The 23,067-nt window shown below is 32.1% G+C and overlaps 4 protein-coding genes across 4 annotated transcripts; 3 read left to right on the forward strand and 1 right to left on the reverse strand.

Annotated features, from left to right (window-relative positions):
* Positions 1–6,205: 6,205 nt before the first annotated feature.
* Positions 6,206–7,819, forward strand: LOC109809194 (UDP-glucosyl transferase 73CC6). The gene has a single exon (XM_020372435.3). The coding sequence runs from the start codon at positions 6,334–6,336 to the stop codon at positions 7,747–7,749; it is 1,416 nt and encodes a 471-aa protein (XP_020228024.2). The 5' UTR covers positions 6,206–6,333; the 3' UTR covers positions 7,750–7,819.
* A 2,884-nt stretch (positions 7,820–10,703) lies between these two features.
* On the forward strand, positions 10,704–12,509 carry LOC109808182 (UDP-glucosyl transferase 73CC6). The gene has a single exon (XM_020371068.3). The coding sequence runs from the start codon at positions 10,862–10,864 to the stop codon at positions 12,260–12,262; it is 1,401 nt and encodes a 466-aa protein (XP_020226657.2). The 5' UTR covers positions 10,704–10,861; the 3' UTR covers positions 12,263–12,509.
* On the reverse strand, positions 11,657–13,426 carry LOC114916469 (uncharacterized). Its single transcript, XM_029273178.2, has 2 exons — positions 12,789–13,426; positions 11,657–12,718 (listed from the first exon to the last, which is right to left on the reverse strand). The coding sequence occupies exons 1-2, from the start codon at positions 13,257–13,259 to the stop codon at positions 12,518–12,520; spliced, it is 672 nt and encodes a 223-aa protein (XP_029129011.2). The 5' UTR covers positions 13,260–13,426; the 3' UTR covers positions 11,657–12,517.
* A 7,927-nt stretch (positions 13,427–21,353) lies between these two features.
* Positions 21,354–23,067, forward strand: LOC109808790 (UDP-glucosyl transferase 73CC6). The gene has a single exon (XM_020371931.3). The coding sequence runs from the start codon at positions 21,463–21,465 to the stop codon at positions 22,894–22,896; it is 1,434 nt and encodes a 477-aa protein (XP_020227520.2). The 5' UTR covers positions 21,354–21,462; the 3' UTR covers positions 22,897–23,067.

Raw genomic sequence — 23,067 nt, forward strand, 5'->3', positions numbered from 1 at the left:
GGAAACTGTTCGAAAAAGACAAGAAGCTAGGTAGGCACTTGAGCAATATTCACAAGTTAGTGTATTTGACTTCCTAACCTTAAGTAACAGGATTTTGATTCACCAACTTTGTTTTCTCTTTATTTACATGGTATATGAATTGTAGGGTCAAGTATATTGTATATCTCTATTGACATACATGAATGTTCTAAAACTGAGTTCTCGAAAGATTCGGGACACTTGGACAGATTTGGCTTTCATTAGCCTCATATGCTTCTATTTGAACTTAAATCAAGTATTTTGTTGCATAATTTAAACACCATCCCATCACTTCCGGTTTGTCTCATTTGGATTGGTCATATAATGCATAGAAACATTAACTAGGTCAACATTGGCTTAAAGATAAGTTATAACTATGCAGCAAGCGATATGCATTCTGCATAATATGCAAAACTTGTATCCTAAACTCATTTTTTTTTTCTGGTTTAGAGTGATTAGATTAACTTTTAAACTTTAAATTTGCGAATAAATCACTGCTTTTTCTCTTTTTAGCTTCGAAACGTAACCTCAACCAAAGAAAGCCCCATTATACACTTAAGGCTTGAAACAGTCGAGCCTCAAATACGCATATCCGATGCATTTATTCTGTAAATTGCCTAACACAACTATGATACAGATCCTTAGATGGATTAAGGGTGATCCATTTGGTCTAAATCACTTATAATGATAACAAAAGAGACATCAACTGTATGCAACACATTTGAAATTTCAAATCTTACACAGACTTGCATGTAACCAAAATCATTGATAGTGTGTTTGGATTGAGAATTTAAATAGAGTATTCATTTATTTAAAAAATTTTAAATTTTTTGAAGTGAAATATTTTGTTTAGATGGAGAATTTATAAGAAATTTGCATTTGTGAAATTCCTTGAAATAATAGAATTTTAAATTCTCCAAAAAAAGGTATGAATTTAAAAATTTTTATATTTTTTTTCTTATTTCACTTATATATTTTATCTTCATATTTTTAATTATTGAATATTCAAAAATATTTTTAAAATTATTAAATATTATCTAATAATTTTTAAAATTATTATATATTTAAAAATTAACTAATATTTATTTTTATAAAATTTAATTTAAAAATCTCAACAAATAAATATATTTTTAAAATTATTTTTACCATGGTGGAATCAAATTATGATATCTAACTTAACAATTTAAAATTTGAGAAATTTGAATTGTCTTATCCAAACAAAATATTTTAAGAATAATAGAAATTAAAATCAAAGTAATTCAAATACCAAGAATTTAAAATTCCTTGAATTTGTAAAATTTCTCATCCAAACACACCATGAAGGTATTTAAAGAGATTTACAAATCAAATTTTCCAAATAAAATTAGAGAAATTCTTCAAGCAACGCAAACACTGCAACAAATCTTAATTATAATTGTAATAGAGCAGAGTAGCACATCTTAATCTGTTTCCATGCACATCTTGGCTACACGTAATTCAGGTCTAGCACACTAATTCATAGAGTAATCATATTATTGATAAATTATTAAACTTGCAACGAATAAGTAGATGTTTGATTTATCATTCAAAATCAATAAAATCCAAAAAGACAAAAAATTTTGTTTTTTAGTTAAGTGGATAAACATGTGTGAATTTTTATTTGTATTGATGTAAACGAGTTTTCAAACACACCTTAAGTGATGTTTGTCTTTTATAAGAAAAACAAAAATAAAAATGAAAAAAAATTACCCCTGTAAAAAGGCACTAATATTTTATAAAGAAAAATAAAGATCCTTTCTAATTAGATAAATAATTTAAAAATAATTTAATATAAAAAATCAAACAACATATTTTATAATATATTAGCGTAAAAAAACATTATGTACATTTTAAAACAAAATAAAAATAATTAAATTAAATAGTAATTGGTGGTTAATAATAAGAATATTTAAGTGGGTTTTTGCATAATTATTAAAGGTAAAATGTGATATGATATAAAAATTATAAAGACAAAATTGTCAAAAATTGTGAACACTAAAATAAGATATCTCTTTTATTATTAGTATTAAATAAATAATTGTGACAATGTAAGATTTTTTTTTAATTCTCTTTTCATAAATTAGATAGAGTCCTCATAAATACAATTTTAATGTTTTTCTCACAAATTTAAAAAAGTAGCTTCTTAAATGAAGTTATATTATTAATGATATGTTTGGATAAATTTCTTGAGAATCACTTATAAAATAAAAAGAAAGATGAAAATTACATTCATTATTAGTTAAAATTAACTTATATATAAAATAATAATAATAAGAATTAAGAGAAACTAATAACAATGAATTTATATAAATTAGCATAAGAATAAACTAATTTTAATGTATTAAAAAATTTATTTTATTTTTCTTTCATATTTTTCGAAGAGTGCTTTTAAAAAATTCTACTCAAACTGACTTTGAAACTACAAAGTTTTAATGCTTTTTTTTCTTAAATAAAAAAATTGTTCTATTGTTCCAAGTTTAATTCTAACAGGTAGTAACAAAAGAAACTTAGATTACAACAGTAGTATGTTATATGATTTGAAATTCGAGAAGGATAACATGTTTCAAATAACCAAAAAGTGGTGATTGAAAAATATAGCAAACCATAATGATCATAGGATTTAATATATAACAGGATCAGGAAGATTATTGTAATAAATTAAAAGAAGACCCTTCATCCATGTCAATAAATGTCAAGAATATGCATGATAATTTATTTTTTTTTCTGAAATATTACCTAATTATTGTAATTTTTTAACATATCTTTGAATTAAATGGTGTCTTTTCTTTTTAAGAAAAAAAAAAAACAAATGGCCCATATTCTACATAAAGTCAAATTTTAGAATTAAATACATAACATAAACTATGAAAAAAATAATAACAATGAGAAAGGTAACCTATTTCAGTCTTAAATCTTAAGAATCCAAGCTCAATAACTTCACTTTTACAACCATAGAGGGACTCTAGAACTTAAAAGTGTAAAAGTCACCTTATTCAGAAGAAGGATAAAATGGTTATTATGCGATTTCAATAGAAACTAGCCAAAGCATGTAACGGGTCAATTTTCGAAAATTGAAGTGCTTTCTCGTATCATGGTCATCCATAGTTCTACCAATCAAAGCATGTAAATTCTCTACATAATAAAAGTTTGCATGGTTAATGCAACTTGGAATTAAAATAAACTAGATACCAATTCTATACTATATGTTCAAATTCCTGGGAATTTTTGCTGCCTTCAACCCTCTTTATAACCATTTCAAGTAAGATGTCAACAAATTGAACCTATTTAATTCAAACTTGTATTTCCTTTATTTGTTTCGTCACATGTTTCCATATTAGAATTTTCCCGCCACTATAAGTAGTCATATTATAAAGTATAAGAAAATAAAATAAAAATTAAAAAGACAAAAATATTATTGCAGTGGTGCAAAGTATTGCAAAACCTGATCTATATTCAAATGTTAGTAAATCTTTCTTTTGTGCTTTAGCATGTAAATAAGGTTAAGAAGGCTAATAACTATATTATCACTACTATTAGAATATATTATTAAAGGATTTCAAGAAAATTATAGAGAAGATAAAATTAATATTGATATTTTTTATTCATTTTTTTCAAAAGCTTAGGGAATATATTATTTATAATCCAATATATGTAAAGATAATCTTTCGAGTGTTATCATTTATTAATTAGAAAATTAAAATATAAAGTATATAATATTTTAATGTCATCATATTAATCCACTTGGTTTAATTTCATTCTCTTGGACCTTGTAAGGCTCATCCTATCATTCCATTCCACTTCACTTGGACCTTGTCTTCAAGGTCCTTAGAATACACGTGCAGCACATAACTTCTTGGCTTTAGCACCAAATGCTAGTGTTTTTGTTGCACCACCCACAACAATTAGCACAAACAATTGTCCAACAAAAATGCTTGACAAAATAGCCAATAAAATGCTAGCAATGACAACTAGTGGCCAAAGAATTATTGTCAAACCAACAATGGGGACACAATTTGTTTCAAGGAATGGACCTTCTTTGCTAATCAAATCATGCAAAAGTCTGAATCAGCCCTTGAACAACAGATAGGGACTCTTTACTATAGCAATTGCAATGAAAAGAGGAATCTTGACTAGCCTCATTATCCCAACGATGATACATTTGAGAACATGAATTAACCTTAGCCCCTAACACTCCCAGTGATTCATTTGTGACTAAGGTAAATGATGATGACAACGCAGAAGCATTTGGATAAAAGGACAATGATTACAGTAATGTTGAAACTCCTCTGACAATAGTTTTTGTGCCATTTATGACTATTTCTTCAGTAGACAATGTGATGCGACCAATGTCTTGCTCACTGTCATCGATAATGACTTTTCCACTAGAGTAGTTGTAGATACTAGTTTCTTCTTCGTTGATTCTTGGGTTGTTATTGTTGAAGACTATGGTGACCATTTAGATGTGTTTATCGTGGCAGCACCAACAATCCAGAGCTTATTTTGATACAACCTATAAGTGCTTTTGAGAGCTTCTCTACTGAAAGTAAAAAGTATTTCAGTAGATGAACTCTTAAAAGTGTTTCTAAGCTTGTATACAAACAGGCTCTTAGTATCCATGATTACTAAATCTGGTTTGTTGGTGAGGAAGGGAATTGGGGATAACTGTGAGGGTTGGTCATGTCTGGTTGTAAAGTAGTGAAAATTGTTGTGGTGGTTGGGATTTGAGAGGTATGTTATGTTTGGTTGGACAAATAAGAGAGGTAAGATTTTTCCAGGGGATAGTAAAAATATTGGTACGGTGGTGGTGACTTTAAATGTAATTGTAACAACCATGAGTGAGATTCGGGTGGAGTTAAGAGGGAAGGCAATGGTTGTAGTCGCGTCGACTGTGGTTGTGATGACCACAATAGCAATGGTGAAGGCGTCATGAGGAATTTCTAGAGCTTTTGCGTAAATTAAGGTCATCCCACACTCAACGAGGGTCATTCCACGTTTGGTATGAGAAATTCTAAAAGTAAACTTTGCTCTCAGCCTTGACAATGTCCGATACATCTCATTGACAATGTCCGATACATCTCAAGATGCATTTGACAACGTATAAAAAACAATACTCACAATAAAAAATACAAAATTACGAGTCACATTTCAAATTACCAAAATACATAATTTAATTATTAAATATGTTATATAACATACAATTAACATTTCATATTATTCAATTTACACATGCAACCAATATCTTTACACTATCATCACAACAAGTTTCCTTGAGGTTCTCCATGGGAACACATAAGGACTTCATGTGTTACAATTACAATCCAAAGTATATAATTGATTAATCATTCAAACAATTCATGTCATTAGTTATGTGTAAGAAGAACAAGAGGAAAAAAAAGCACATTTGGAAAAATTCGTCATACATAGACATACAACATATACAAGATTGGGATCAATCAAACAACTTCACATACAAATTCACAGTGAGAGCAAGATTTTTCAATCTTCCCTTATTTGGATAAGCACTAGAAGACAATGCAAGACTTCAAGGTGGTTTCCTTCTCCTTTAAGTTCTCCAAGCTTTGAGACATAAATGTGTGCGTGAAAAATAAGATTGTGTAAAACTGATTAGAGCAAAATACTTTTTTAAAAACCTAACTTAATTTTATAGTTAAAATATTTAATCACCGTTACTGATTCGTTTCCCTTCAATTAATTAAATATAATATTAAAATAAAACTATTAATTAAAATATCTTATATTATATTTCAAATATATTAAATAAATAAATAAATATTTAATAACTTTTATTAATAAAATAAAATATTAAAATTATTAATAAAATACTTATATTATATTTTATAAAAAATGAGATGTTACACCGACACCATTGACAACCGAATCTAGTGAGTGCAAATGTGGAGGAAGTGTACAACATTAAAAGTCTACACATTCCCAAAAATGAACCGAAACAGCGTCCGGATTTTAAAATATTAATATTTTAAAATAAATTTCATATAAAATAATTATATAATTTAATATTTTATAATTAAAACTTTTTTTTTAAAGGTTCGGAATATATTTTCAGAATTTTTCTATCCATAAAACAAACACACATCTCGATATTGCATTGAAAAGGGCAAAACTTTTGTTACTCCAATGATATCCAAACACACCTCTAATATTTGTCCAGCGAATCTGGTACTTTAACTCGTACCTTGTCGGCATGTTCAGACACGACAGTTTATATTCTTTGCTCGTCTTCAATCTTTGGTTGAACTCAGCGTGTTAGTCAGTGCAATGGATGCTGAACAAAGGCCACTGAAACTTCACTTCATTCCATACCTAGCACCGGGGCATTTCGTCCCTCTATGCGCCATAGCCACCCTCATCGCCTCACGCGGCCATCACGTGACAGTGATCACAACTCCCTCAAACGCCCAAATCCTACGCGAATCCAGCCCCTCCCTCCACCTCCACACGATCCACTTCCCCGGCAAAGAAGTCGGCCTCCCCGACGGCGTCGAAACCATGTACGCCGTCAACAGCCTCGCCAACACCGCTAAGTTCTACACAGCCACCACGCTGCTCCGCGGACCCATCACCCATTTCCTGGAGCACCACCCACCCGATTTCATCGTCGCTGACTTCTCCTACCCCTGGATGGATGACGTGGCAAACAACCTCGGCATCCCAAGACTCGCCTTCAACGGATTTCCCCTCTTCACCGTGGCCGCTATGGACTCCGTGAAAGCAAACCCCTCAGTACTTCCCTCCCACTCGGCTCCCTTCGTCATTCCCCATTTTCCTCACCATATCACCATGCGCGCTAGACCACCGAAGCATTCCCTCGATTTCTTTGACCACCACCTGGATGTAGAGCTGAAGAGCTACGGCCTCATTGTGAACAACTTCGCGGAGCTTGAAGGAGAAGAGTACATCCAACACTACGAGAAAACAACGGGTCACAAGGCTTGGCTTATTGGTCCAGCTTGTCTCGCTCCCAGAACTATTGAAGAGAGCGTGGTGAGCGAGAACGAGTGTCTCAGTTGGCTTGACTCCAAGCCACCCAAGTCAGTTGTTTACATATGCTTCGGGAGCGTGTGTCGTTTTCCGGATAAACAGCTTTACGAGATGGCGTGCGGGTTGGAGCAAGCAGGCCATGCATTCATATGGGTAGTGCCAGAGAAGAAGGGAGAGGAATGTGATAAAGAAGAGGAGAAGGAAATGTGGCTTCCCAAAGGGTTTGAGGAGAGAAATAAGGAGAAGGGTTTGATTATAAGGGGGTGGGCCCCTCAGCTGCTTATTCTTGGCCACGCTGCGGTGGCTGCTTTTCTCACCCACTGCGGTTGGAACTCCACGTTGGAGGGCGTGACCGCTGGCGTTCCGATGATTACGTGGCCGGTGCAAGGGGATCAGTTCTACAATGAGAAGCTTGTGAGTGAGGTGAGGGGAATCGGGGTGGAGGTGGGTGCCACAGAATGGAGAGTGGTTGGTTATGGGGAGAGGGAGAAGCTGATCGGTAGAGATTGCATTGAGAGAGCGGTGAGGAGGTTGATGGACGGCGGTGATGAAGCTCTCAACATCAGACGTCGTGCAAAAGAGTTTGGAGAAAAGGCTAAAGAGGCTCTTCAGGAAGGGGGTTCCTCTCACGACAGCTTATCGGCCATGATTCTTGATCTCATGTGTTTCAGGGACTCTAAGTTACCGCTATAATTCTGCTATGCCGCAAAATAATAACTCTTCACGAGTTAAATCAATAAAACTAATAAAATATTTCAATTTACCACTTTGCATGATTCGCAATACATAATTTCCAAAACACTAATCTAGCTATCTTCTGCATTTATGGTGATAACATTTTGTTTATTGGGCCATTTCTCTTGTTGACAATAAAAATATATATTACTGCTTCCTTTCCTTTTTAATCATCTTTTCACATTTTTATGCATAAATTAAGAAACGCTATATTTTCTCATAATATAAATTAGATGTTTTTATTTTTATTTTATAAGAAAAATGTATCAATTGTCAATATATAAATTAATTAAAATTTAAATAAAATATTAAAATATATTTTAAAAAAATTAATAAATAATGTTTGTCTTAAAATTTTAAAACAACAAATAAATAAAAATAAAACTGTATTAAAAACTCTACAATTAAAAAAAGAAGATAATGCTTATAAAAATAAGAGCAAACAAGATATTATGTGATGGAACACACACAATGTATAATAAGTTTAAATATTTTAAAAAATATATATCTAAAGTTTCTTTTCATTAAATAATGTGAGTTGCTGTCTCTTAATTTATAACTCTTTGTCCTCTAAAATATTGTATTACTATTACTTGATTTAATTATCCCGAGTCCAATTTTTTAAAAACTCCGTGTTGGGAAACTCCCATGAAACACCGACTAATTAAGAAACAAAAAAATTAATGAATGAGTATTTAATATTTTATTTAAATAATTAAGAAATGAATGAGTTTCTAAACTAGAAAAGGAAAGTTATTATTTTAGGCGTGTTACTTTAGTGATTTTGTCTTTAGTAGTGATCCACAATATACTTTTTAATTTAAATATTTTTTTAAAGAATTTTAACTTTATAAAATAGAGATTATTTATTTTAAAATGTTAGTTAAAATATGTAATTTTACTAATATTTTAAAAACTAGACTCTGGTAAAAATATTTGTTTAAAAGTTCATTTATGATTGAACTATATGCATATGGTCCAATCCTCTTAAAAAAATTATAACAATAATTAAATAATATTGAAGAAACATAAATTTTATAATATTATAATTTAAAATTAAAATATAATTTTATAAGTTCTTTAATATTTAAAGTATATAAAAAAAGTTCAAATCAAATATATTAATAGTTAACTCTAATTTTAACAGATGACAATAACATTTAGAATAATAAATATTAAATATTTTAGATTAGTTTGATTTTAATTTTTTAAAAACAAATAAATAATATTATATTAAAAATTAGTTTAAATATATTTTTATTTCCACAAGATATGTAAGTTTGATTTTCGTTTATGTAATTTTTGTATATTTTATTTTTCATTCATATAAAATTTGAAATTATGTCATTCTTCTTAACTACTTTTTTGTTTGTTATAATGTTAAGTGATGATTATAACTCACAACTAATTGTGGTATTATGTTAATGTACGATATATATTTTATTTTAATAATTTTTTAAAATAAAGGTTGTTTATTTATTTATGTTAAATTAATTGTTTAAGACAAAAAATAATGATAACAAATTTTAGGAGAACAAAGGAAAAAAATATATTTTGCAGATATACTGAAATCAAAATTTACTCAGTTTATGTAAACAAAAATATTTATAAATTTTAAAAATAAAATAATAATAATAATATTTAAATTAAAACTCACTCCTAAAAATATATTTAAGTAAAAAAAATTCTTTTGATTTTACCTTTTTTGATGTTTTCCACCATATCTATATGGTGCCTATTACTATAAGATAAAATATATATACTATTTATAGAAGTGTCAAACAGATTAAGTCTGACTTGCATGAGTCAAATGTTATTTAATCTAAGCTATTATGAGTTCTGACCTTTTTTTATTATCATTTTTTGGCTCAATGTGACTTATATATTGAGACAAATTGACCTAATTAAAAAAAATTAACAAAAATTATAACATAATTAATTAATATTATATATGATCATAAAACACTTAGTTATTTTTGTACATCTGATATTTGAAGTGAGATAGGAAAAATGACAAAATAAGAAAAGAATGTTTGAATAGTTGAGAAAAAAATCATACTATAAAGAGAAAGAGTGTTTCAATTAGTTGAAAGGGTGAAATTTTAAACTTATAAATTATTATCTTTTTTTTCTTTTTTCTGCGGATTAAAATTAGCAGAAAAATCTGCAAGAAAAATTACTTGCGAAATTTTTCTATCATTTAGTAAACATTATTTACTAATTTATTTTTACAAGAAAATCTGCAAGAAAAATTTGTAGATTATTTTTCATAAAAAAATTGTAAGAAATTTTTGTAAACTATTTTTCTCAAATAAATTTGTAAATTTTTTTAATAAAATTATTATTATAAGAAAGTTTGCAAAAAAAAATTACAAATATTTTTTACAAAAAAAAAATTTGCTAAAAAATAACACTTTTCTAATAGTATAATTATCCTTTAGATTTTTTAGAAGATCTTCTTATTGTTTTAATACTTTCTGTATTTTATTTATTTTATCATTTTCATTTGTATCTTTCTCTTGACTAATATTTTCTGATGTTAGTTTTATATTATTAATTTTTTTAATTATTTATTAATATTATTACATGTCAAATTGGCAATTTTATTTACTATTTCTAAAATTAATATTATATTTTTGTCAATTCTTTTTATCATTATTTCTAATTTTTATTTATAGTTTTAAGTTTTTCTGTAATTGACATATGATATTATTACGTATTCTTCCGGTTTCACTTTAATTTTTGTGTTATTAGAGCGTAGTTGTCATTGAATTATTGGATAACGTTACCGGAACCCTTTCAAATGCGTATATTATGAGTTAATTGCAGACACCGTCTCTATTAATACAAACAGTGGCGGCATTGGGAAACTTGCATGCTTTGTCCTCTTGTTTTAAAACTTTTGTGGTTATAGATTAGTGGTTAGTGGTTACGGTTACTTGCACAGAAAACGACAATTGATCAACAATGTTTGGCTTAGTCAAACTTGCTTAGAAGTTGAAGTATAAAGAGAGAGTGATGGAGGAAAAGGTAGGTTAATTAAGGGGAAGAGTGTTAGTGTTGGGCCATAATGGAGGCGGAAGCTGAACGGCCGCTTAAACTTTACTTCATTCCATACCTGGCAGCCGGTCACATGATTCCTCTTTGCGACATAGCGCAATTCTTCGCCTCACGTGGTCAGCACGTGACCATCATCACCACCCCTTTCAACGCCCAAACCCTACACCAGTCCAAAAACTTTCATGTCCAGACCTTCCAATTCCCTTCCCAAGAAGTGGGCCTCCCGGAAGGAGTGGAAAACTTGTCCACTGCCACCGACCTCCAAACATCCAACAGGATATACATGGCCACCACACTGCTCCGCCAACCCATGGAGAGTTTCGTGGAGCAGCACCCACCCGATTGCATCGTCGCCGATTTTCTATACCCCTGGGTCCATGACTTAGCACTCAAGCTTCGCATCCCCAGGCTCGTTTTCAACGGATTCTCCCTCTTCACCATTTGCGCCATGGAGGCCGTCAAAACGCACGGCATCGGCGCCTCTCTTCCTTTTCTCATTCCTGATTTCCCTCATCACGTCACCATGAACGCAGCCCCACCCGAGGACGTTCGCCGATTCATAGAATCCCTGCTCACGGTGGCGCTCAAGAGCGACGGTTTCATCATCAACAATTTCGCCGAGCTTGACGGAGAAGAGTACCTCCGCCACTACGAGAGAACGACGGGCCACAAGGCGTGGCACCTTGGCCCAGCGTCGCTCGTTCGCAGTACTTGTCTGGAGAAAGCAGAGAGGGGGCTGAAGAGCGTGGTGAGCGTGGAGGAGTGCGTGAGTTGGCTGGACTCGAAGCGAGTGAACTCGGTGGTGTACATATGCTTTGGGAGCATATGCTATTTCCCGGATAAACAGCTTTACGAGATTGCAAGCGCTATAGAAGCATCGGGTCATGAATTCATATGGGTGGTTCCGGAGAAGAAGGGGAAGGAGAATGAAAGCGAGGAAGAGAAGGAGAATTGGTTGCCCAAGGGGTTTGAAGAGAGGGGAATGATCATTAAGGGGTGGGCCCCACAGGTGGTGATACTGGGGCATCCCTCTGTTGGTGCTTTTCTGACGCACTGTGGCTGGAACTCCACGGTGGAGGCTGTAACTGCGGGGGTTCCCATGATTACGTGGCCAGTGCACAGCGATCAGTTCTACAACGAGAAGCTGATAACTAGGGTGCGGGGGATTGGGGTGGAGGTGGGTGCAGAGGAGTGGACCTTCTGTGGTTTCTACGAGTGTGGAAAGGTGGTGGGCAGAGATCGCATAGAGGAGGCTGTGAGGAGGGTGATGGACGGTGGTGATGAGGCTCAGCAAATCACACGCCGAGCAAAGGAGTTTGCGGAAACGGCTAGGCAAGCTGTTGGAGAGGGTGGTTCATCGTACAACAATTTAACGGCTCTCATTCATCATCTTAAAACACTCACATTGTAAGCCACTCCATCCTCCACATGCTTAATTAGATAACAAGTCAAACGTCATAGATACACTACACTCCCTCTTGGATTTGATCAGACATACATGTCACTCTAATTATTATCTTATCTTTTGTTTATGGGGATTGCTACCGTAACCCTGATAAATGAGGGGTTTTGGTACTGTATCTGATGTGTATGTACACATCATTTAAATGTCATGTGATCATGTCAGCTTTTTAAATAAAAATTATTTTGTATTTAAATTTTTACGTTATTTATTTTTTAAGTTTTTATCCACCTTTGCAAACTTGTTCCTACTGAGGTCAAGTGTTTCAACCGCGGGAAGAAGCTGCAGAGACTCGTCCATGAGAACCAAGCCATTACACGTACATGACACAAAAGACAAGCGGTTCCACTGCGGAGACTTCTTCACCTCCGTTATCCTGCTAGCAAACACGTGCCGCAGAGCATCCTAATAACAAAACTCAACACCCAGCAAAATTGTGAAGAAAGAAAGCAAATAGAAAACGAATACGACTCACGGTAGAGTTGTGACAAACGATCTTCTCGAGTGTGTGGCGGAGCTCGAGCAAGCCTTTGGCGGCGAAAGTTGACAAGTCGCAACCTCTGAGTTCGAGAACCTTCAAGCACCCTAACGGAAGAAACGACAAGGGCGTTGGATCCCTGATTGGATGAGGCAGCACCGAAACGACCTTCAGCGAGGTGAGGAGGCGCAGGATCCGACGGAGCTGCTCCAGAGCGCGGTGGTCACCGAGGTCCGACACGTACGCTCGGAGGTAGTCCACCGGAGCGCCGGAAAGGAGGCTTTCCAACTCGTGCAGCGCCTCCAGCCTCGTTTGCACGTAGTGAAGACCCGCTGGATTCAGCTTCAACACCAAGGCTCCTTCGATCAGAGGTCCCGCCTGGTCCTCCACGAAGTGCACCAACTTCTCGAGGTACCGATCTCCCCGGTCACAATCGCCATTCTCTGCCGATGAGGTTTCCGTGCACATGTTGGGGATTAGGGTTTTTGCAGCGAGGGAAGAAATAGGAAGGCAGAAAGATTCGGAAAAAAAAAATTAAAAAACGTAAACATCATACGTGGATGTGAATTTTAAATAATTAAAAAATTATAAATAACTTGAATTTACACGTAAGTGACACATCATCAACAGTACCGGTACCCTTCTTTTATAAAGGGTACCGTAGAAATTCTCTTTGTTTATTTAACTCTATCACGGTCTCTGCTCGTTATTGTAATAGAGGATTGTTACTGTATAGTGGTTGTTTGAACATGCAATACCGCTCCTTGTCAGCATCTTAGTGTGATCTCGTCTCCAAACAAGAACAATAGGTCATCAACAAAAAAGTTTCATAGAGCTTTACAGTGGACACAAAAATATTTTGATCACAAAAGCCTCTAAAAGAATGATCTTGAAAGTAGCCTGTGAGTAGAAGATTTAAAACTCAAGGGCTTTAAACTCGAGCTAGTTGACTATTATTCAACTTGTTCTCATCGATCTTATCTTATTCTATATTTGGTAAAAAGAATAAAATAGTGGAGAAAAAAAAAAGAGAGAAGAAGCGTAAGAAACTAGGGAAAAAAAATAAAGTGAAAATAAAAGCTCTTTTGTAAAAAGAAAATAAAGTAAAAGTTAATTTTTGTAAAATAATAAATAAAAAGTTGTTTTTATTATTTTTATATTTATTACCCACTAAGAAGGGGTACTCTCATAATGTCATCTATAAAGGGATGTTTGTGAAGGTACAATAGTAAAGTGGGGTGTTGATTTTCCAACTTGATGAGAGGCCTGAGTGATCTGCATCCTTCACAAGATCGACATTTTGGTAGAAATCATGCTAGAAAAAAAAAAACAGATGAAGTCTTCAGAGGAACCGGAGGATCTTGGTCACCAAGTGGGTTCATTGTCACCAATGAGGGTTTTGGTATTAACCTACAACTGTTCAATCATTCACCGCATTTTAGAGTTTTGTTGCCTTAGGAATGTCATCTCCTTTTCATGTTTTTTTTTTTTTTTTGCCTTTCACTTTGTTTGTTTCATTGTTGCAACTCTTTCCACAGTTTTGCTATGCAAGCACTATTAGGTATTTTTAGGTTACTACCTCATGATCCGCTTGTTCTTGCCGTTTGCTTGTCAACAGAGTCCATAAGAATAGAATAAATATTTTATAATTTTACAGTGGATACCAAATGTATTTGCTAGAAAAAAGTACTCATTCAAAGTCTTCAATCAAAAGTCTAAAGTCCTTGGTCCTTAATCTTTGGTCCTTGAGGTTGAAAGTGGTTGTACTTGAACAAGAGCTATGGTGCCAAAGTGAGCAAAGAGTGAGTTTAATCTTAAGAATGCCTTTTAAAGGTGAAATGCAAGTTTTATATATATATATATATATATATATATATATGAGTTAATCATCTATATACTATCAGTGTAAAGTTTTTCTATACTAACAACCAATTATATCTTTTAATTGGTTGTTAGTGTAAAAAAAATTTACACTGCTAGTGTATAGGTGATTAACTCTCTCTATATATATATATATGAGAAAATGTTACCGTTATTGGTCTGGACATTTAAGTACATTCAAGGCCTCTAAGTGTTGCATAACAATCAGACGTTATTTTCTATCAGGCTTGATCATGCAGGAATGTATCCGACAGGTCAGGTACTCCTCAACCTAGAGGAATGCTCTATCTAGTCTAGATGAGCATTATCTATATCCTTATTATCGTTATTGGTGAGAAAATGTTATTGTTATATTAGTTTGGACATTTAACTGCATCTAAGACCTTTTAGTGTCACATAATGGTTAAATGTTATTTTCTACTAGGCTTGATTGTAAAGGAATGTATATCTGGTACTGGATACACCTCAGCCTAGATAAATGTGTTGTTTGGTTTAGACGAGCATTATCTAGATCCTTATAGTCATGGTAGCTTTCTCTAGGTACTAGGCTGAGAACCAATAAGTCCTCGAGAGTCTATGACTTATCTGGTACAATTACTATTATTATTTTAAAATAAATAAATAAGAATTTTTATAAATTATTTTATTTAAAATATTAAATATAAAATATTATTATAAAATATTATTTATTACCTTTTAATATGTAAAACATTTTCCCAAATAGCCACAAAGAGCGACGACTACAAACAACAATGATGAAATGACAAACAACAATGAGTGACCCCAACAATGCCATGCACTTCCTCTCACACTAGTGGGAAAATTTTTAACATTAGAATTCACTTTATTCATTTTCATTTTTATCCTTTTCTCTCATACCAAATACATCTCATTTTTAAAACTTTTATTTACTTCTTTACACTTCTCTTTCTTTATCTTCCATTTTTCCCTTTTTTCCAAACACACTCGTAATGTACTTGTTTATGGACTTATTAATGTATTTGTTCATAGACTCGTACACTAAAATACATTATAAAATAAGTATAATATTTATCATAAGTAAGTTTATGATAATAAATCTAAAACGTATATATAACTTGGCCTAAAACTAAAAAAGTGTGATAATATTTTGCTTCACCAACTACCACATTGATAATTTTTTAATTTGAAATCAATCTCTAACATTTTGTAAAATTATTCTCTTATTTTTACTTGTCACCTTATTACATAATATCATTGAAACATTCATATATCATTGTTATTCGTCAATGCTACATTATTTGACATGTTAACAAAATACTTAATCACTTAATTCGCATAATTTGAAGTTGGAAAAAAATTACACAATTGTAATATTTGGAAGACTAAAAGAATATTTAAGTTTTTAAATTTATTTGGATAAAAAACTAGAAGTGTTTCTGAAAGTTTTTCTAGTGAAAATATCTCTTTATTTTCTAGAGAGAAGATATAATAAAAACACTTTTAACTTGTATTCAAAGAAGATAGTTGAATCAAATGCAAAGAATTTTTTTTATCATATTTTAAATAGAGTTGTCAATTTGGACTCGACTAATGAGGTAGCCCATTCAGCCCACAAATAAGGTTAGGGTAACCTTAAAAATAATGACCTAAATTGAATCAAACCACTTTTTACCTAACCTACTAAACTTGACAAGTCAAATGGGTCCAGGTCAAATTGGTCTACAAGCTTATAAGTTGGCCTATTAAATTAATAAGTGAATTAATGTGAATTATCGCCAATTTGTAAACCTATAATGTACTATTAAAAATAGAATAAAATAAAATATAATAATAATAATAGACTTCACGCTTTTGTGTTTTATTCAACGCTTGTGGTTATGATCTTAGAGTTAGAATTAACTACTATGAGAGTTTCGTCGTTCTTGTTGCATCCTTGATGACTTGATTTCGCAATTTGTCGTTTTTGTTTCATTTGTCAAAGATGATGAAGACATAGTCACTGTTAAGTCTCAATTTTACTTCTTTTTGGTCAAGACTTAATAAGCAATTCCACTCATTCTTTGAACCATTGCAATACAATTGTTCTCTTTTGATTCATTTTGTGTGCAGATTTAGCTAACCCTTAATTTAGCTAACAATACCGTAATACACCTCATTTTTTGTGCAGGTATTGAGCTAGAGAATTGAGGATTGAAGAACCTTTGGATTGGAAATTTAAGGAGCTAAGGAGCAGAGCAGAGTGGCTGCGCCGGGCGCAAGATGACCCGCGCCGGGCGTGATCGAGACAAAGAGTGACTCAAAGTCTTTGGAAGACATTGCGCCGGGCGTAAAAGGAAATGTGTCGGGCGTGTTTTGAGGTAGAGTGTGCTGATCTTCACTGGAAGGCCCTGCGCCGGGCGCAAATACTTATGCGCCGGGCGCGAAACCCTAATCTGACTCCCCAAGTTCGTATTTGAAGCCATTTTCGAGGGTTTTCTCCTCATTCACGCAGGGGCGCCTCCTTGGAGCGGTAGAAGGGATTCTTCGAGCTTGGGAACGTTCGTGTGTGGATCTTTCCTTCGGTTTCTTCATTTCTCTCTTCCATCTCTATTTTTGCTTTACCCTCATTGTTGAGTGGTTCCACCCATTTTTTATGGGGTTAGATGTAACCAACGAATTCTAATGTAATCCTTACGTTTTAATGATATATATACATGTTGTTTCATCCATTGTTGTGTTTGTTTCTATTCTTAATGCTTGCTTTGGATTGATCACCCTTTGCATGATTTAAGGTTCCATTGAGTATTGGGAAATATCATTGAAACTAGTTCTGAAACATATGCCTAGTGGTGATTGTATTTAGGAATAGAGCTTGACCCATTAGTAGTCTTAAACCCTAACCCATAATGCGGGTGTAGATATTGGGTACTCAAGGGATTGATAGTCAATATCCGCACCTAGGCTCTTTCTCTAAGGGATTAGGTTTGAGTAAACTTATGGATTGACTAAGCAATGTATGGAACAAGAGATTAAGGATTCATTAGACGTTCGGTGAAATCTGACCCCACAATCCCACAAAACCATTACACCATTCCTATCCTTTTCCACTCAAAATCAATTATTTTTGTAGTTTAACATTCCAATAGTCATAACCTTGAATTCACATGACAAACTCTGAAATTGGAATTATTCTTTAGTCACGAATAATCAATAAATGCTTATTTTACCTTCTAATCCCTGTGGATACGATATTTTTACTACTTGAACGGCCGGTATACTTGCCGTGTTTGAGACCGTTGGTAGAATTAAACTGTTTTACAATTATAATAAAAGTACTTCAACGGAAATCTCAACAGTCACGCTTCTACCTTTGTCTTAATAAAAGTAAGAGTAGAAATATTAATGACAAATACGAAGATATTGAAAAGATTAAGAAAACTAAGTTCAATACCACTAAGGTATGGAATTATTATGAAAATTGTTGGTTTAGTTGATGAGATGGATAAATGCAAATACAATGATTGTGAAAAATTATATACATATAAAACTAGTAAGTGTTTTATGATAATATATAATATCAATTAATCATGTTATAATTTTTAATTTTTTATTATAAAAACATATATTTAATTTTTTAAATATATATTTTTTTAATTAGACTATTTTAGTCAAATAGCTCGACATGGCTAGGTTCGGTAAAAAATGGCAACTTAAAAAAATATAGACTAGGTTAATCTAATTAAATAATATTTGGCCCGTATCAATTTACGTTAGGTCAGACCGACCTAGGAATAGCAACGGTACCAGGTGAGTATGAGTTTTAGTATCTCGTCCCATTCTTGTTCTCATACCTTATATCTATCCTAGTCCTCTTATGTGTTAGGTATGAAATTCGTATCTCTATCCATATTTTAGTCTAGCATTATGTATACTTGTACCCAATCAAAAATTAATTAAATAATTTTTTTGCAAAAAATATATATAAAAGAATTTTAACATAAAGTAATAATAACAAAATTATATTAATTAAATTTTATTTGAAATAAATTTAAAATAGAGTAAGAATCATGTAAATGTCAATTTATATTTTATAAAATTAAATTAAATTTTTAAAATTTTAAAACAGATACGGGTATAAATGAGTATGTATATACCTATCTCTATTTCCGTATCTCATTTAATAAATTGATTATTATCCATATCCATAATCAGTGACGGATCCAGAAATTTTAAATAGTGGTGGCAATACTTATTCATATATTTGTAATATTAAAAATTTTACATATAACTTTTAAAAGTATAAAAATATATCATAATTATTTTTTTTATATCTACGATTACGATTAATGATGAAAATAAATTAGATCAAATTAGATTATATTATAATTTAATAAGGTTTGAACCTAACTTTTTTTAAAAATACATGTTCTAAATATGACTTATTTATCTGTCATAGACATTTTTCAAATGTTTAGTTAGAATTTCAATCTTTAAACCTACTTTATAATAATTTAATATTAATAAAAATATTAAATTAAAAATATTAAATTGTATAAAAATTGAGCTTAATTTATTTATGATATAAATATATTTTTAATATCTAATATAAATTTTAAAATGATAATTTATTTTAAGACATATTTCTAATAAATTATAAATAGAACATAAATATTATAATATTTTCTATTTTGATTTTTTTAATTAACGTATATAATCTTACAATCTTTATTATTTTAATTTTTTTTAAACAATATATACAATAAATAGAAAGCAAAAAAGGTAAACATGCATGTTGCAAATTTTATTTTATTAAAAATATTTTTTTTAATATATTACATTATATATGTGAGCATTAATATATATATATATAGATAATATTATAATTAAACTTTTAAAAAAATTATTTTATTATTAAAGAATACTCTTTATCATACATAATAACTAATCTCTTTCAAAAGTTTAACAAATATCAAATAAATTAACAATTTTTTTAAATTTATATTTTATACATTTGATAGTTTAAATATATATATATATATATATATATATATATATATATATACATATATATATATTATTAAAATTAGAATTAATTTTTTATTTTTAAAATATATATTTTTTAAATAAAAATATATGTATGTAAAATGATAGTGAGGGAAAGTGCCCTACTCTTCTCTAAGTAGATCCGTCTCTGCCCATAATCGATCAAATTAAATATATTGTTATAAAATTGAGGCTAATTTAAACATTATCCAAGAATATGAAATTGTTTATCATCCTTAAATTGATCAAATTTATTTGACAATTTTAGTTTTAATAAGATTACTTTCGATGATACTTTGGGAGAAAAAAAAAGTTTATTTTATTAAAAACTTATTAAAAGAATATTTAATTATTCAAACTGATACGCAATCTAACATGACATTTGGGATCAAATGGATTACTCTAATTTAGTATTAAGCTGACTTCATGTGTCGAAACTAAGAATGATGGCGTCTTCGAAAATAAGCATTAATGCTATTCACTGAACCATATGGCAGCTTCCTACTGTTCGATAGTCCCAATATTTGTCTATGGTTATGTGCCGGAAATTATACATCATGGACTGTCACGGAGACAAAATAAAATAATTGAGTTTTTTCAAGTATACTGTCTTCTAAAATATGATATCTTGCAGAAATCGCTTCCTAGTCTGGGATCCTTTCAAGTATATATATATATATATATATATATATATATATATATATAATTTTAATCGATGAATTTTAAATTTTTTAATACATAAATTATATTTATAAATTTATAAAAATTTAAAAATTATTTAATTTTATTTCATTAATTTAAATTGATTGATAACATATTTTTATGATTATTTATTAATTTAAATTAATGAAACAAATTATCATATTATCAAGTTAGATTTGTTTATAAACTAAGTAAAGACTAAATATATTTATAATTACATCAAATTTATGATAAATTTATTTTTAATTTTTTAAATTTAAAACTAATCATTTTAGCTTCTATAATTTAAAAAAACTTGTATTGTTAAATTGATTTTTATTAAATATAATGTATTAACATATCTAATAAATATAATATATTATTAAAGATTTGACTAATTTAAAAATGAAAAAAAAAATATTTATGAGAATAAAGTGTAATAATAATTATTAATTAAAAAATTAATAATTGATATTATAATTAATCTTATATTTAATTTATAAAAATTTAATTTTATCACAAATTTCAATCATTAATTTTTTAATTAATATTTATAAATATATTTTATCTTTTTAAATATACCTCTCACTTTAAAAGAGTCAACGTATTACTTTTCATATCCATCTATATGCAATTAAAAATAATATATTATTTAAATAAATTGCACAAAGGTATAAAAAAATATATGATATTTAATATTATTAATAAAATGCTTATAAATATATGAGTAGATAGATTAATTAATTATATATTATTATTTGTTGTATTAATTTATTAAGTGTGAGATAGTATGTAAATATAAAAAATAAAGCAATTTATTTTTTATATAGTATTAATTTAATTATTTAACAAGTATTTTAGTTGATTTTTTAAACTGACATTACCATTTAGCAAATAAATGCATATTTCTATTTATTTATTTATTATTATATAAAAATAATTAATGACATAGCATGAGCATATGATGGAGAGTAAGAATTGGTTGTTGTATTCTTTCCATTTGGAGCTGTCTGAGGAGGAAAGATACTGCGAGTGAAATTGGCGGAGTATAAGAGAGTAGGAAGAGAGGCGAGGAAGGGAAATTGAATTAAGAGTTGTGTTGTGAATGTCGATCCAAATGGAGGAAATGGGGCCACTCAAACTCTACTTCATACATTTCTTAGCAGCAGGTCACATGATCCCTCTATGCGACATAGCCACACTCTTCGCCTCACGTGGCCATAACGTCACCATCATCACCACCCCTTCCAACGCCCAAGTCCTCCGCAAATCCATCCCCTCCCACCCCCTCCTCCGCCTCCACGCCGTCCACTTCCCCTCCCAGGAGGCGGGCCTCCCCGACGGCATCGAAAACATCTCCTCCGTTGAGGACGCCGAAAACCTCGCCAAGATGTTCCACGCCACCGCCATGCTCCAGCCGCCCATCGAGGAATTCGTGGAGCAGCACCCACCGGATTGCATCGTGGCGGACTTTCTGTTCCCTTGGGTGGATGAGCTTGCGAACAAGCTTTGCATCCCCCGACTGGCCTTCAACGGCTTCTCCCTCTTCACCATCTGTGCCGTGGGCTCTCCCCATGAATATGAATATGATAATGATTCTCTTCACATTCCGACTCTCCCTCACCCCATCACCATCAACGCAACCCCCCCAAAGGAGTTGACTGAATTCCTCCACACCATGCTCCAGACGGAGCTCAAAAGCCATGGCTTAATCGTCAACAGCTTCCTGGAACTGGACGGAGAAGAGTACATTGGTTACTACGAGAAAAGCACGGGCCACAAGGCCTGGCATCTGGGGCCGGCCTCTCTTATTGGCAGAAGTGCTCAAGAGAAAGCGGAGAGGGGCCAGAAGAGCGTGGTGAGCGTGGAGGAGTGTCTGACGTGGCTGGACTCGAAGCGAGTGGAGTCGGTGGTGTACATATGCTTCGGGAGCCTTTGTCATTTCCCTGATAAGCAGCTACAGGAGATAGCATGCGGGATAGAAGCGTCGGGTCATGAATTCATATGGGTGGTTCCGGAGAAGAAAGGGAAGGAGAATGAGAGGCAGGAAGAGAAGGAGAAGTGGCTGCCTAAGGGCTTTGAAGAGAAAGAGAAGGGAATGATCATTAGGGGGTGGGCCCCTCAGTTGCTTATTCTCAACCACCACGCCGTGGGGGCCTTTCTCACGCATTGCGGCTGGAACTCCACCGTCGAGGCTGTCACTGCGGGGATTCCAATGCTCACCTGGCCTGTGCATGGAGAACAGTTTTATAACGAAAAGCTCATAACTCAGGTGCGGGGTATTGGGGTGGAGGTTGGCGCAGCGGAGTGGACCTCCATTGGTTTTGGGGAGAGACACAAGTTGGTCACCAGAGATACCATTCAGAATGCTATCACCCGCTTGATGGACGCCGGTGATGAAGCAACACAAATCAGACGCCGCGCAAAAGAGTTTGCTCAAAAGGCCAGAAAAGCTGTTAAAGAAGGAGGTTCGTCTCACAATAATTTAACCGCGCTCATTCACGATCTAAAGCGTTTGAGGGACGCTAAACTTCTCTGAATATCTCTTGCCATAATTTCTTTTTTTGGGTTTAGTGTGTATCCATATATATGCTCATAAAGGACTTGGAACTTTCTGTCATATCGTTATTACCAAAGTCTTGTCAATGACACAATTTGTACGTTTTGTTCTCCGTGAATTGGGTACTTTAACATCCCAAAATTTACTTAA

This window comes from Cajanus cajan, chromosome 5 (genome assembly GCF_000230855.2).
Source record: "Cajanus cajan strain Asha chromosome 5, NIPB_CcT2T_4, whole genome shotgun sequence".
NCBI classification, from domain to species: domain Eukaryota; kingdom Viridiplantae; phylum Streptophyta; class Magnoliopsida; order Fabales; family Fabaceae; genus Cajanus; species Cajanus cajan.

Excerpts from the sequence above, each read along its gene's own strand:
- LOC109808790 (XM_020371931.3), top strand. The coding sequence starts at position 21,463 with ATGTCGATCCAAATGGAGGAAATGGGGCCACTCAAACTCTACTTCATA.
- LOC109809194 (XM_020372435.3), top strand. The coding sequence starts at position 6,334 with ATGGATGCTGAACAAAGGCCACTGAAACTTCACTTCATTCCATACCTA.
- LOC109808182 (XM_020371068.3), top strand. The coding sequence starts at position 10,862 with ATGGAGGCGGAAGCTGAACGGCCGCTTAAACTTTACTTCATTCCATAC.
- LOC114916469 (XM_029273178.2), bottom strand. The coding sequence starts at position 13,259 with ATGTGCACGGAAACCTCATCGGCAGAGAATGGCGATTGTGACCGGGGA. Across the intron at positions 12,719-12,788 it reads TCGTTTGTCACAACTCTACC|GATGCTCTGCGGCACGTGTT; the intron begins GTGAGTCGTATT and ends TTTTGTTATTAG.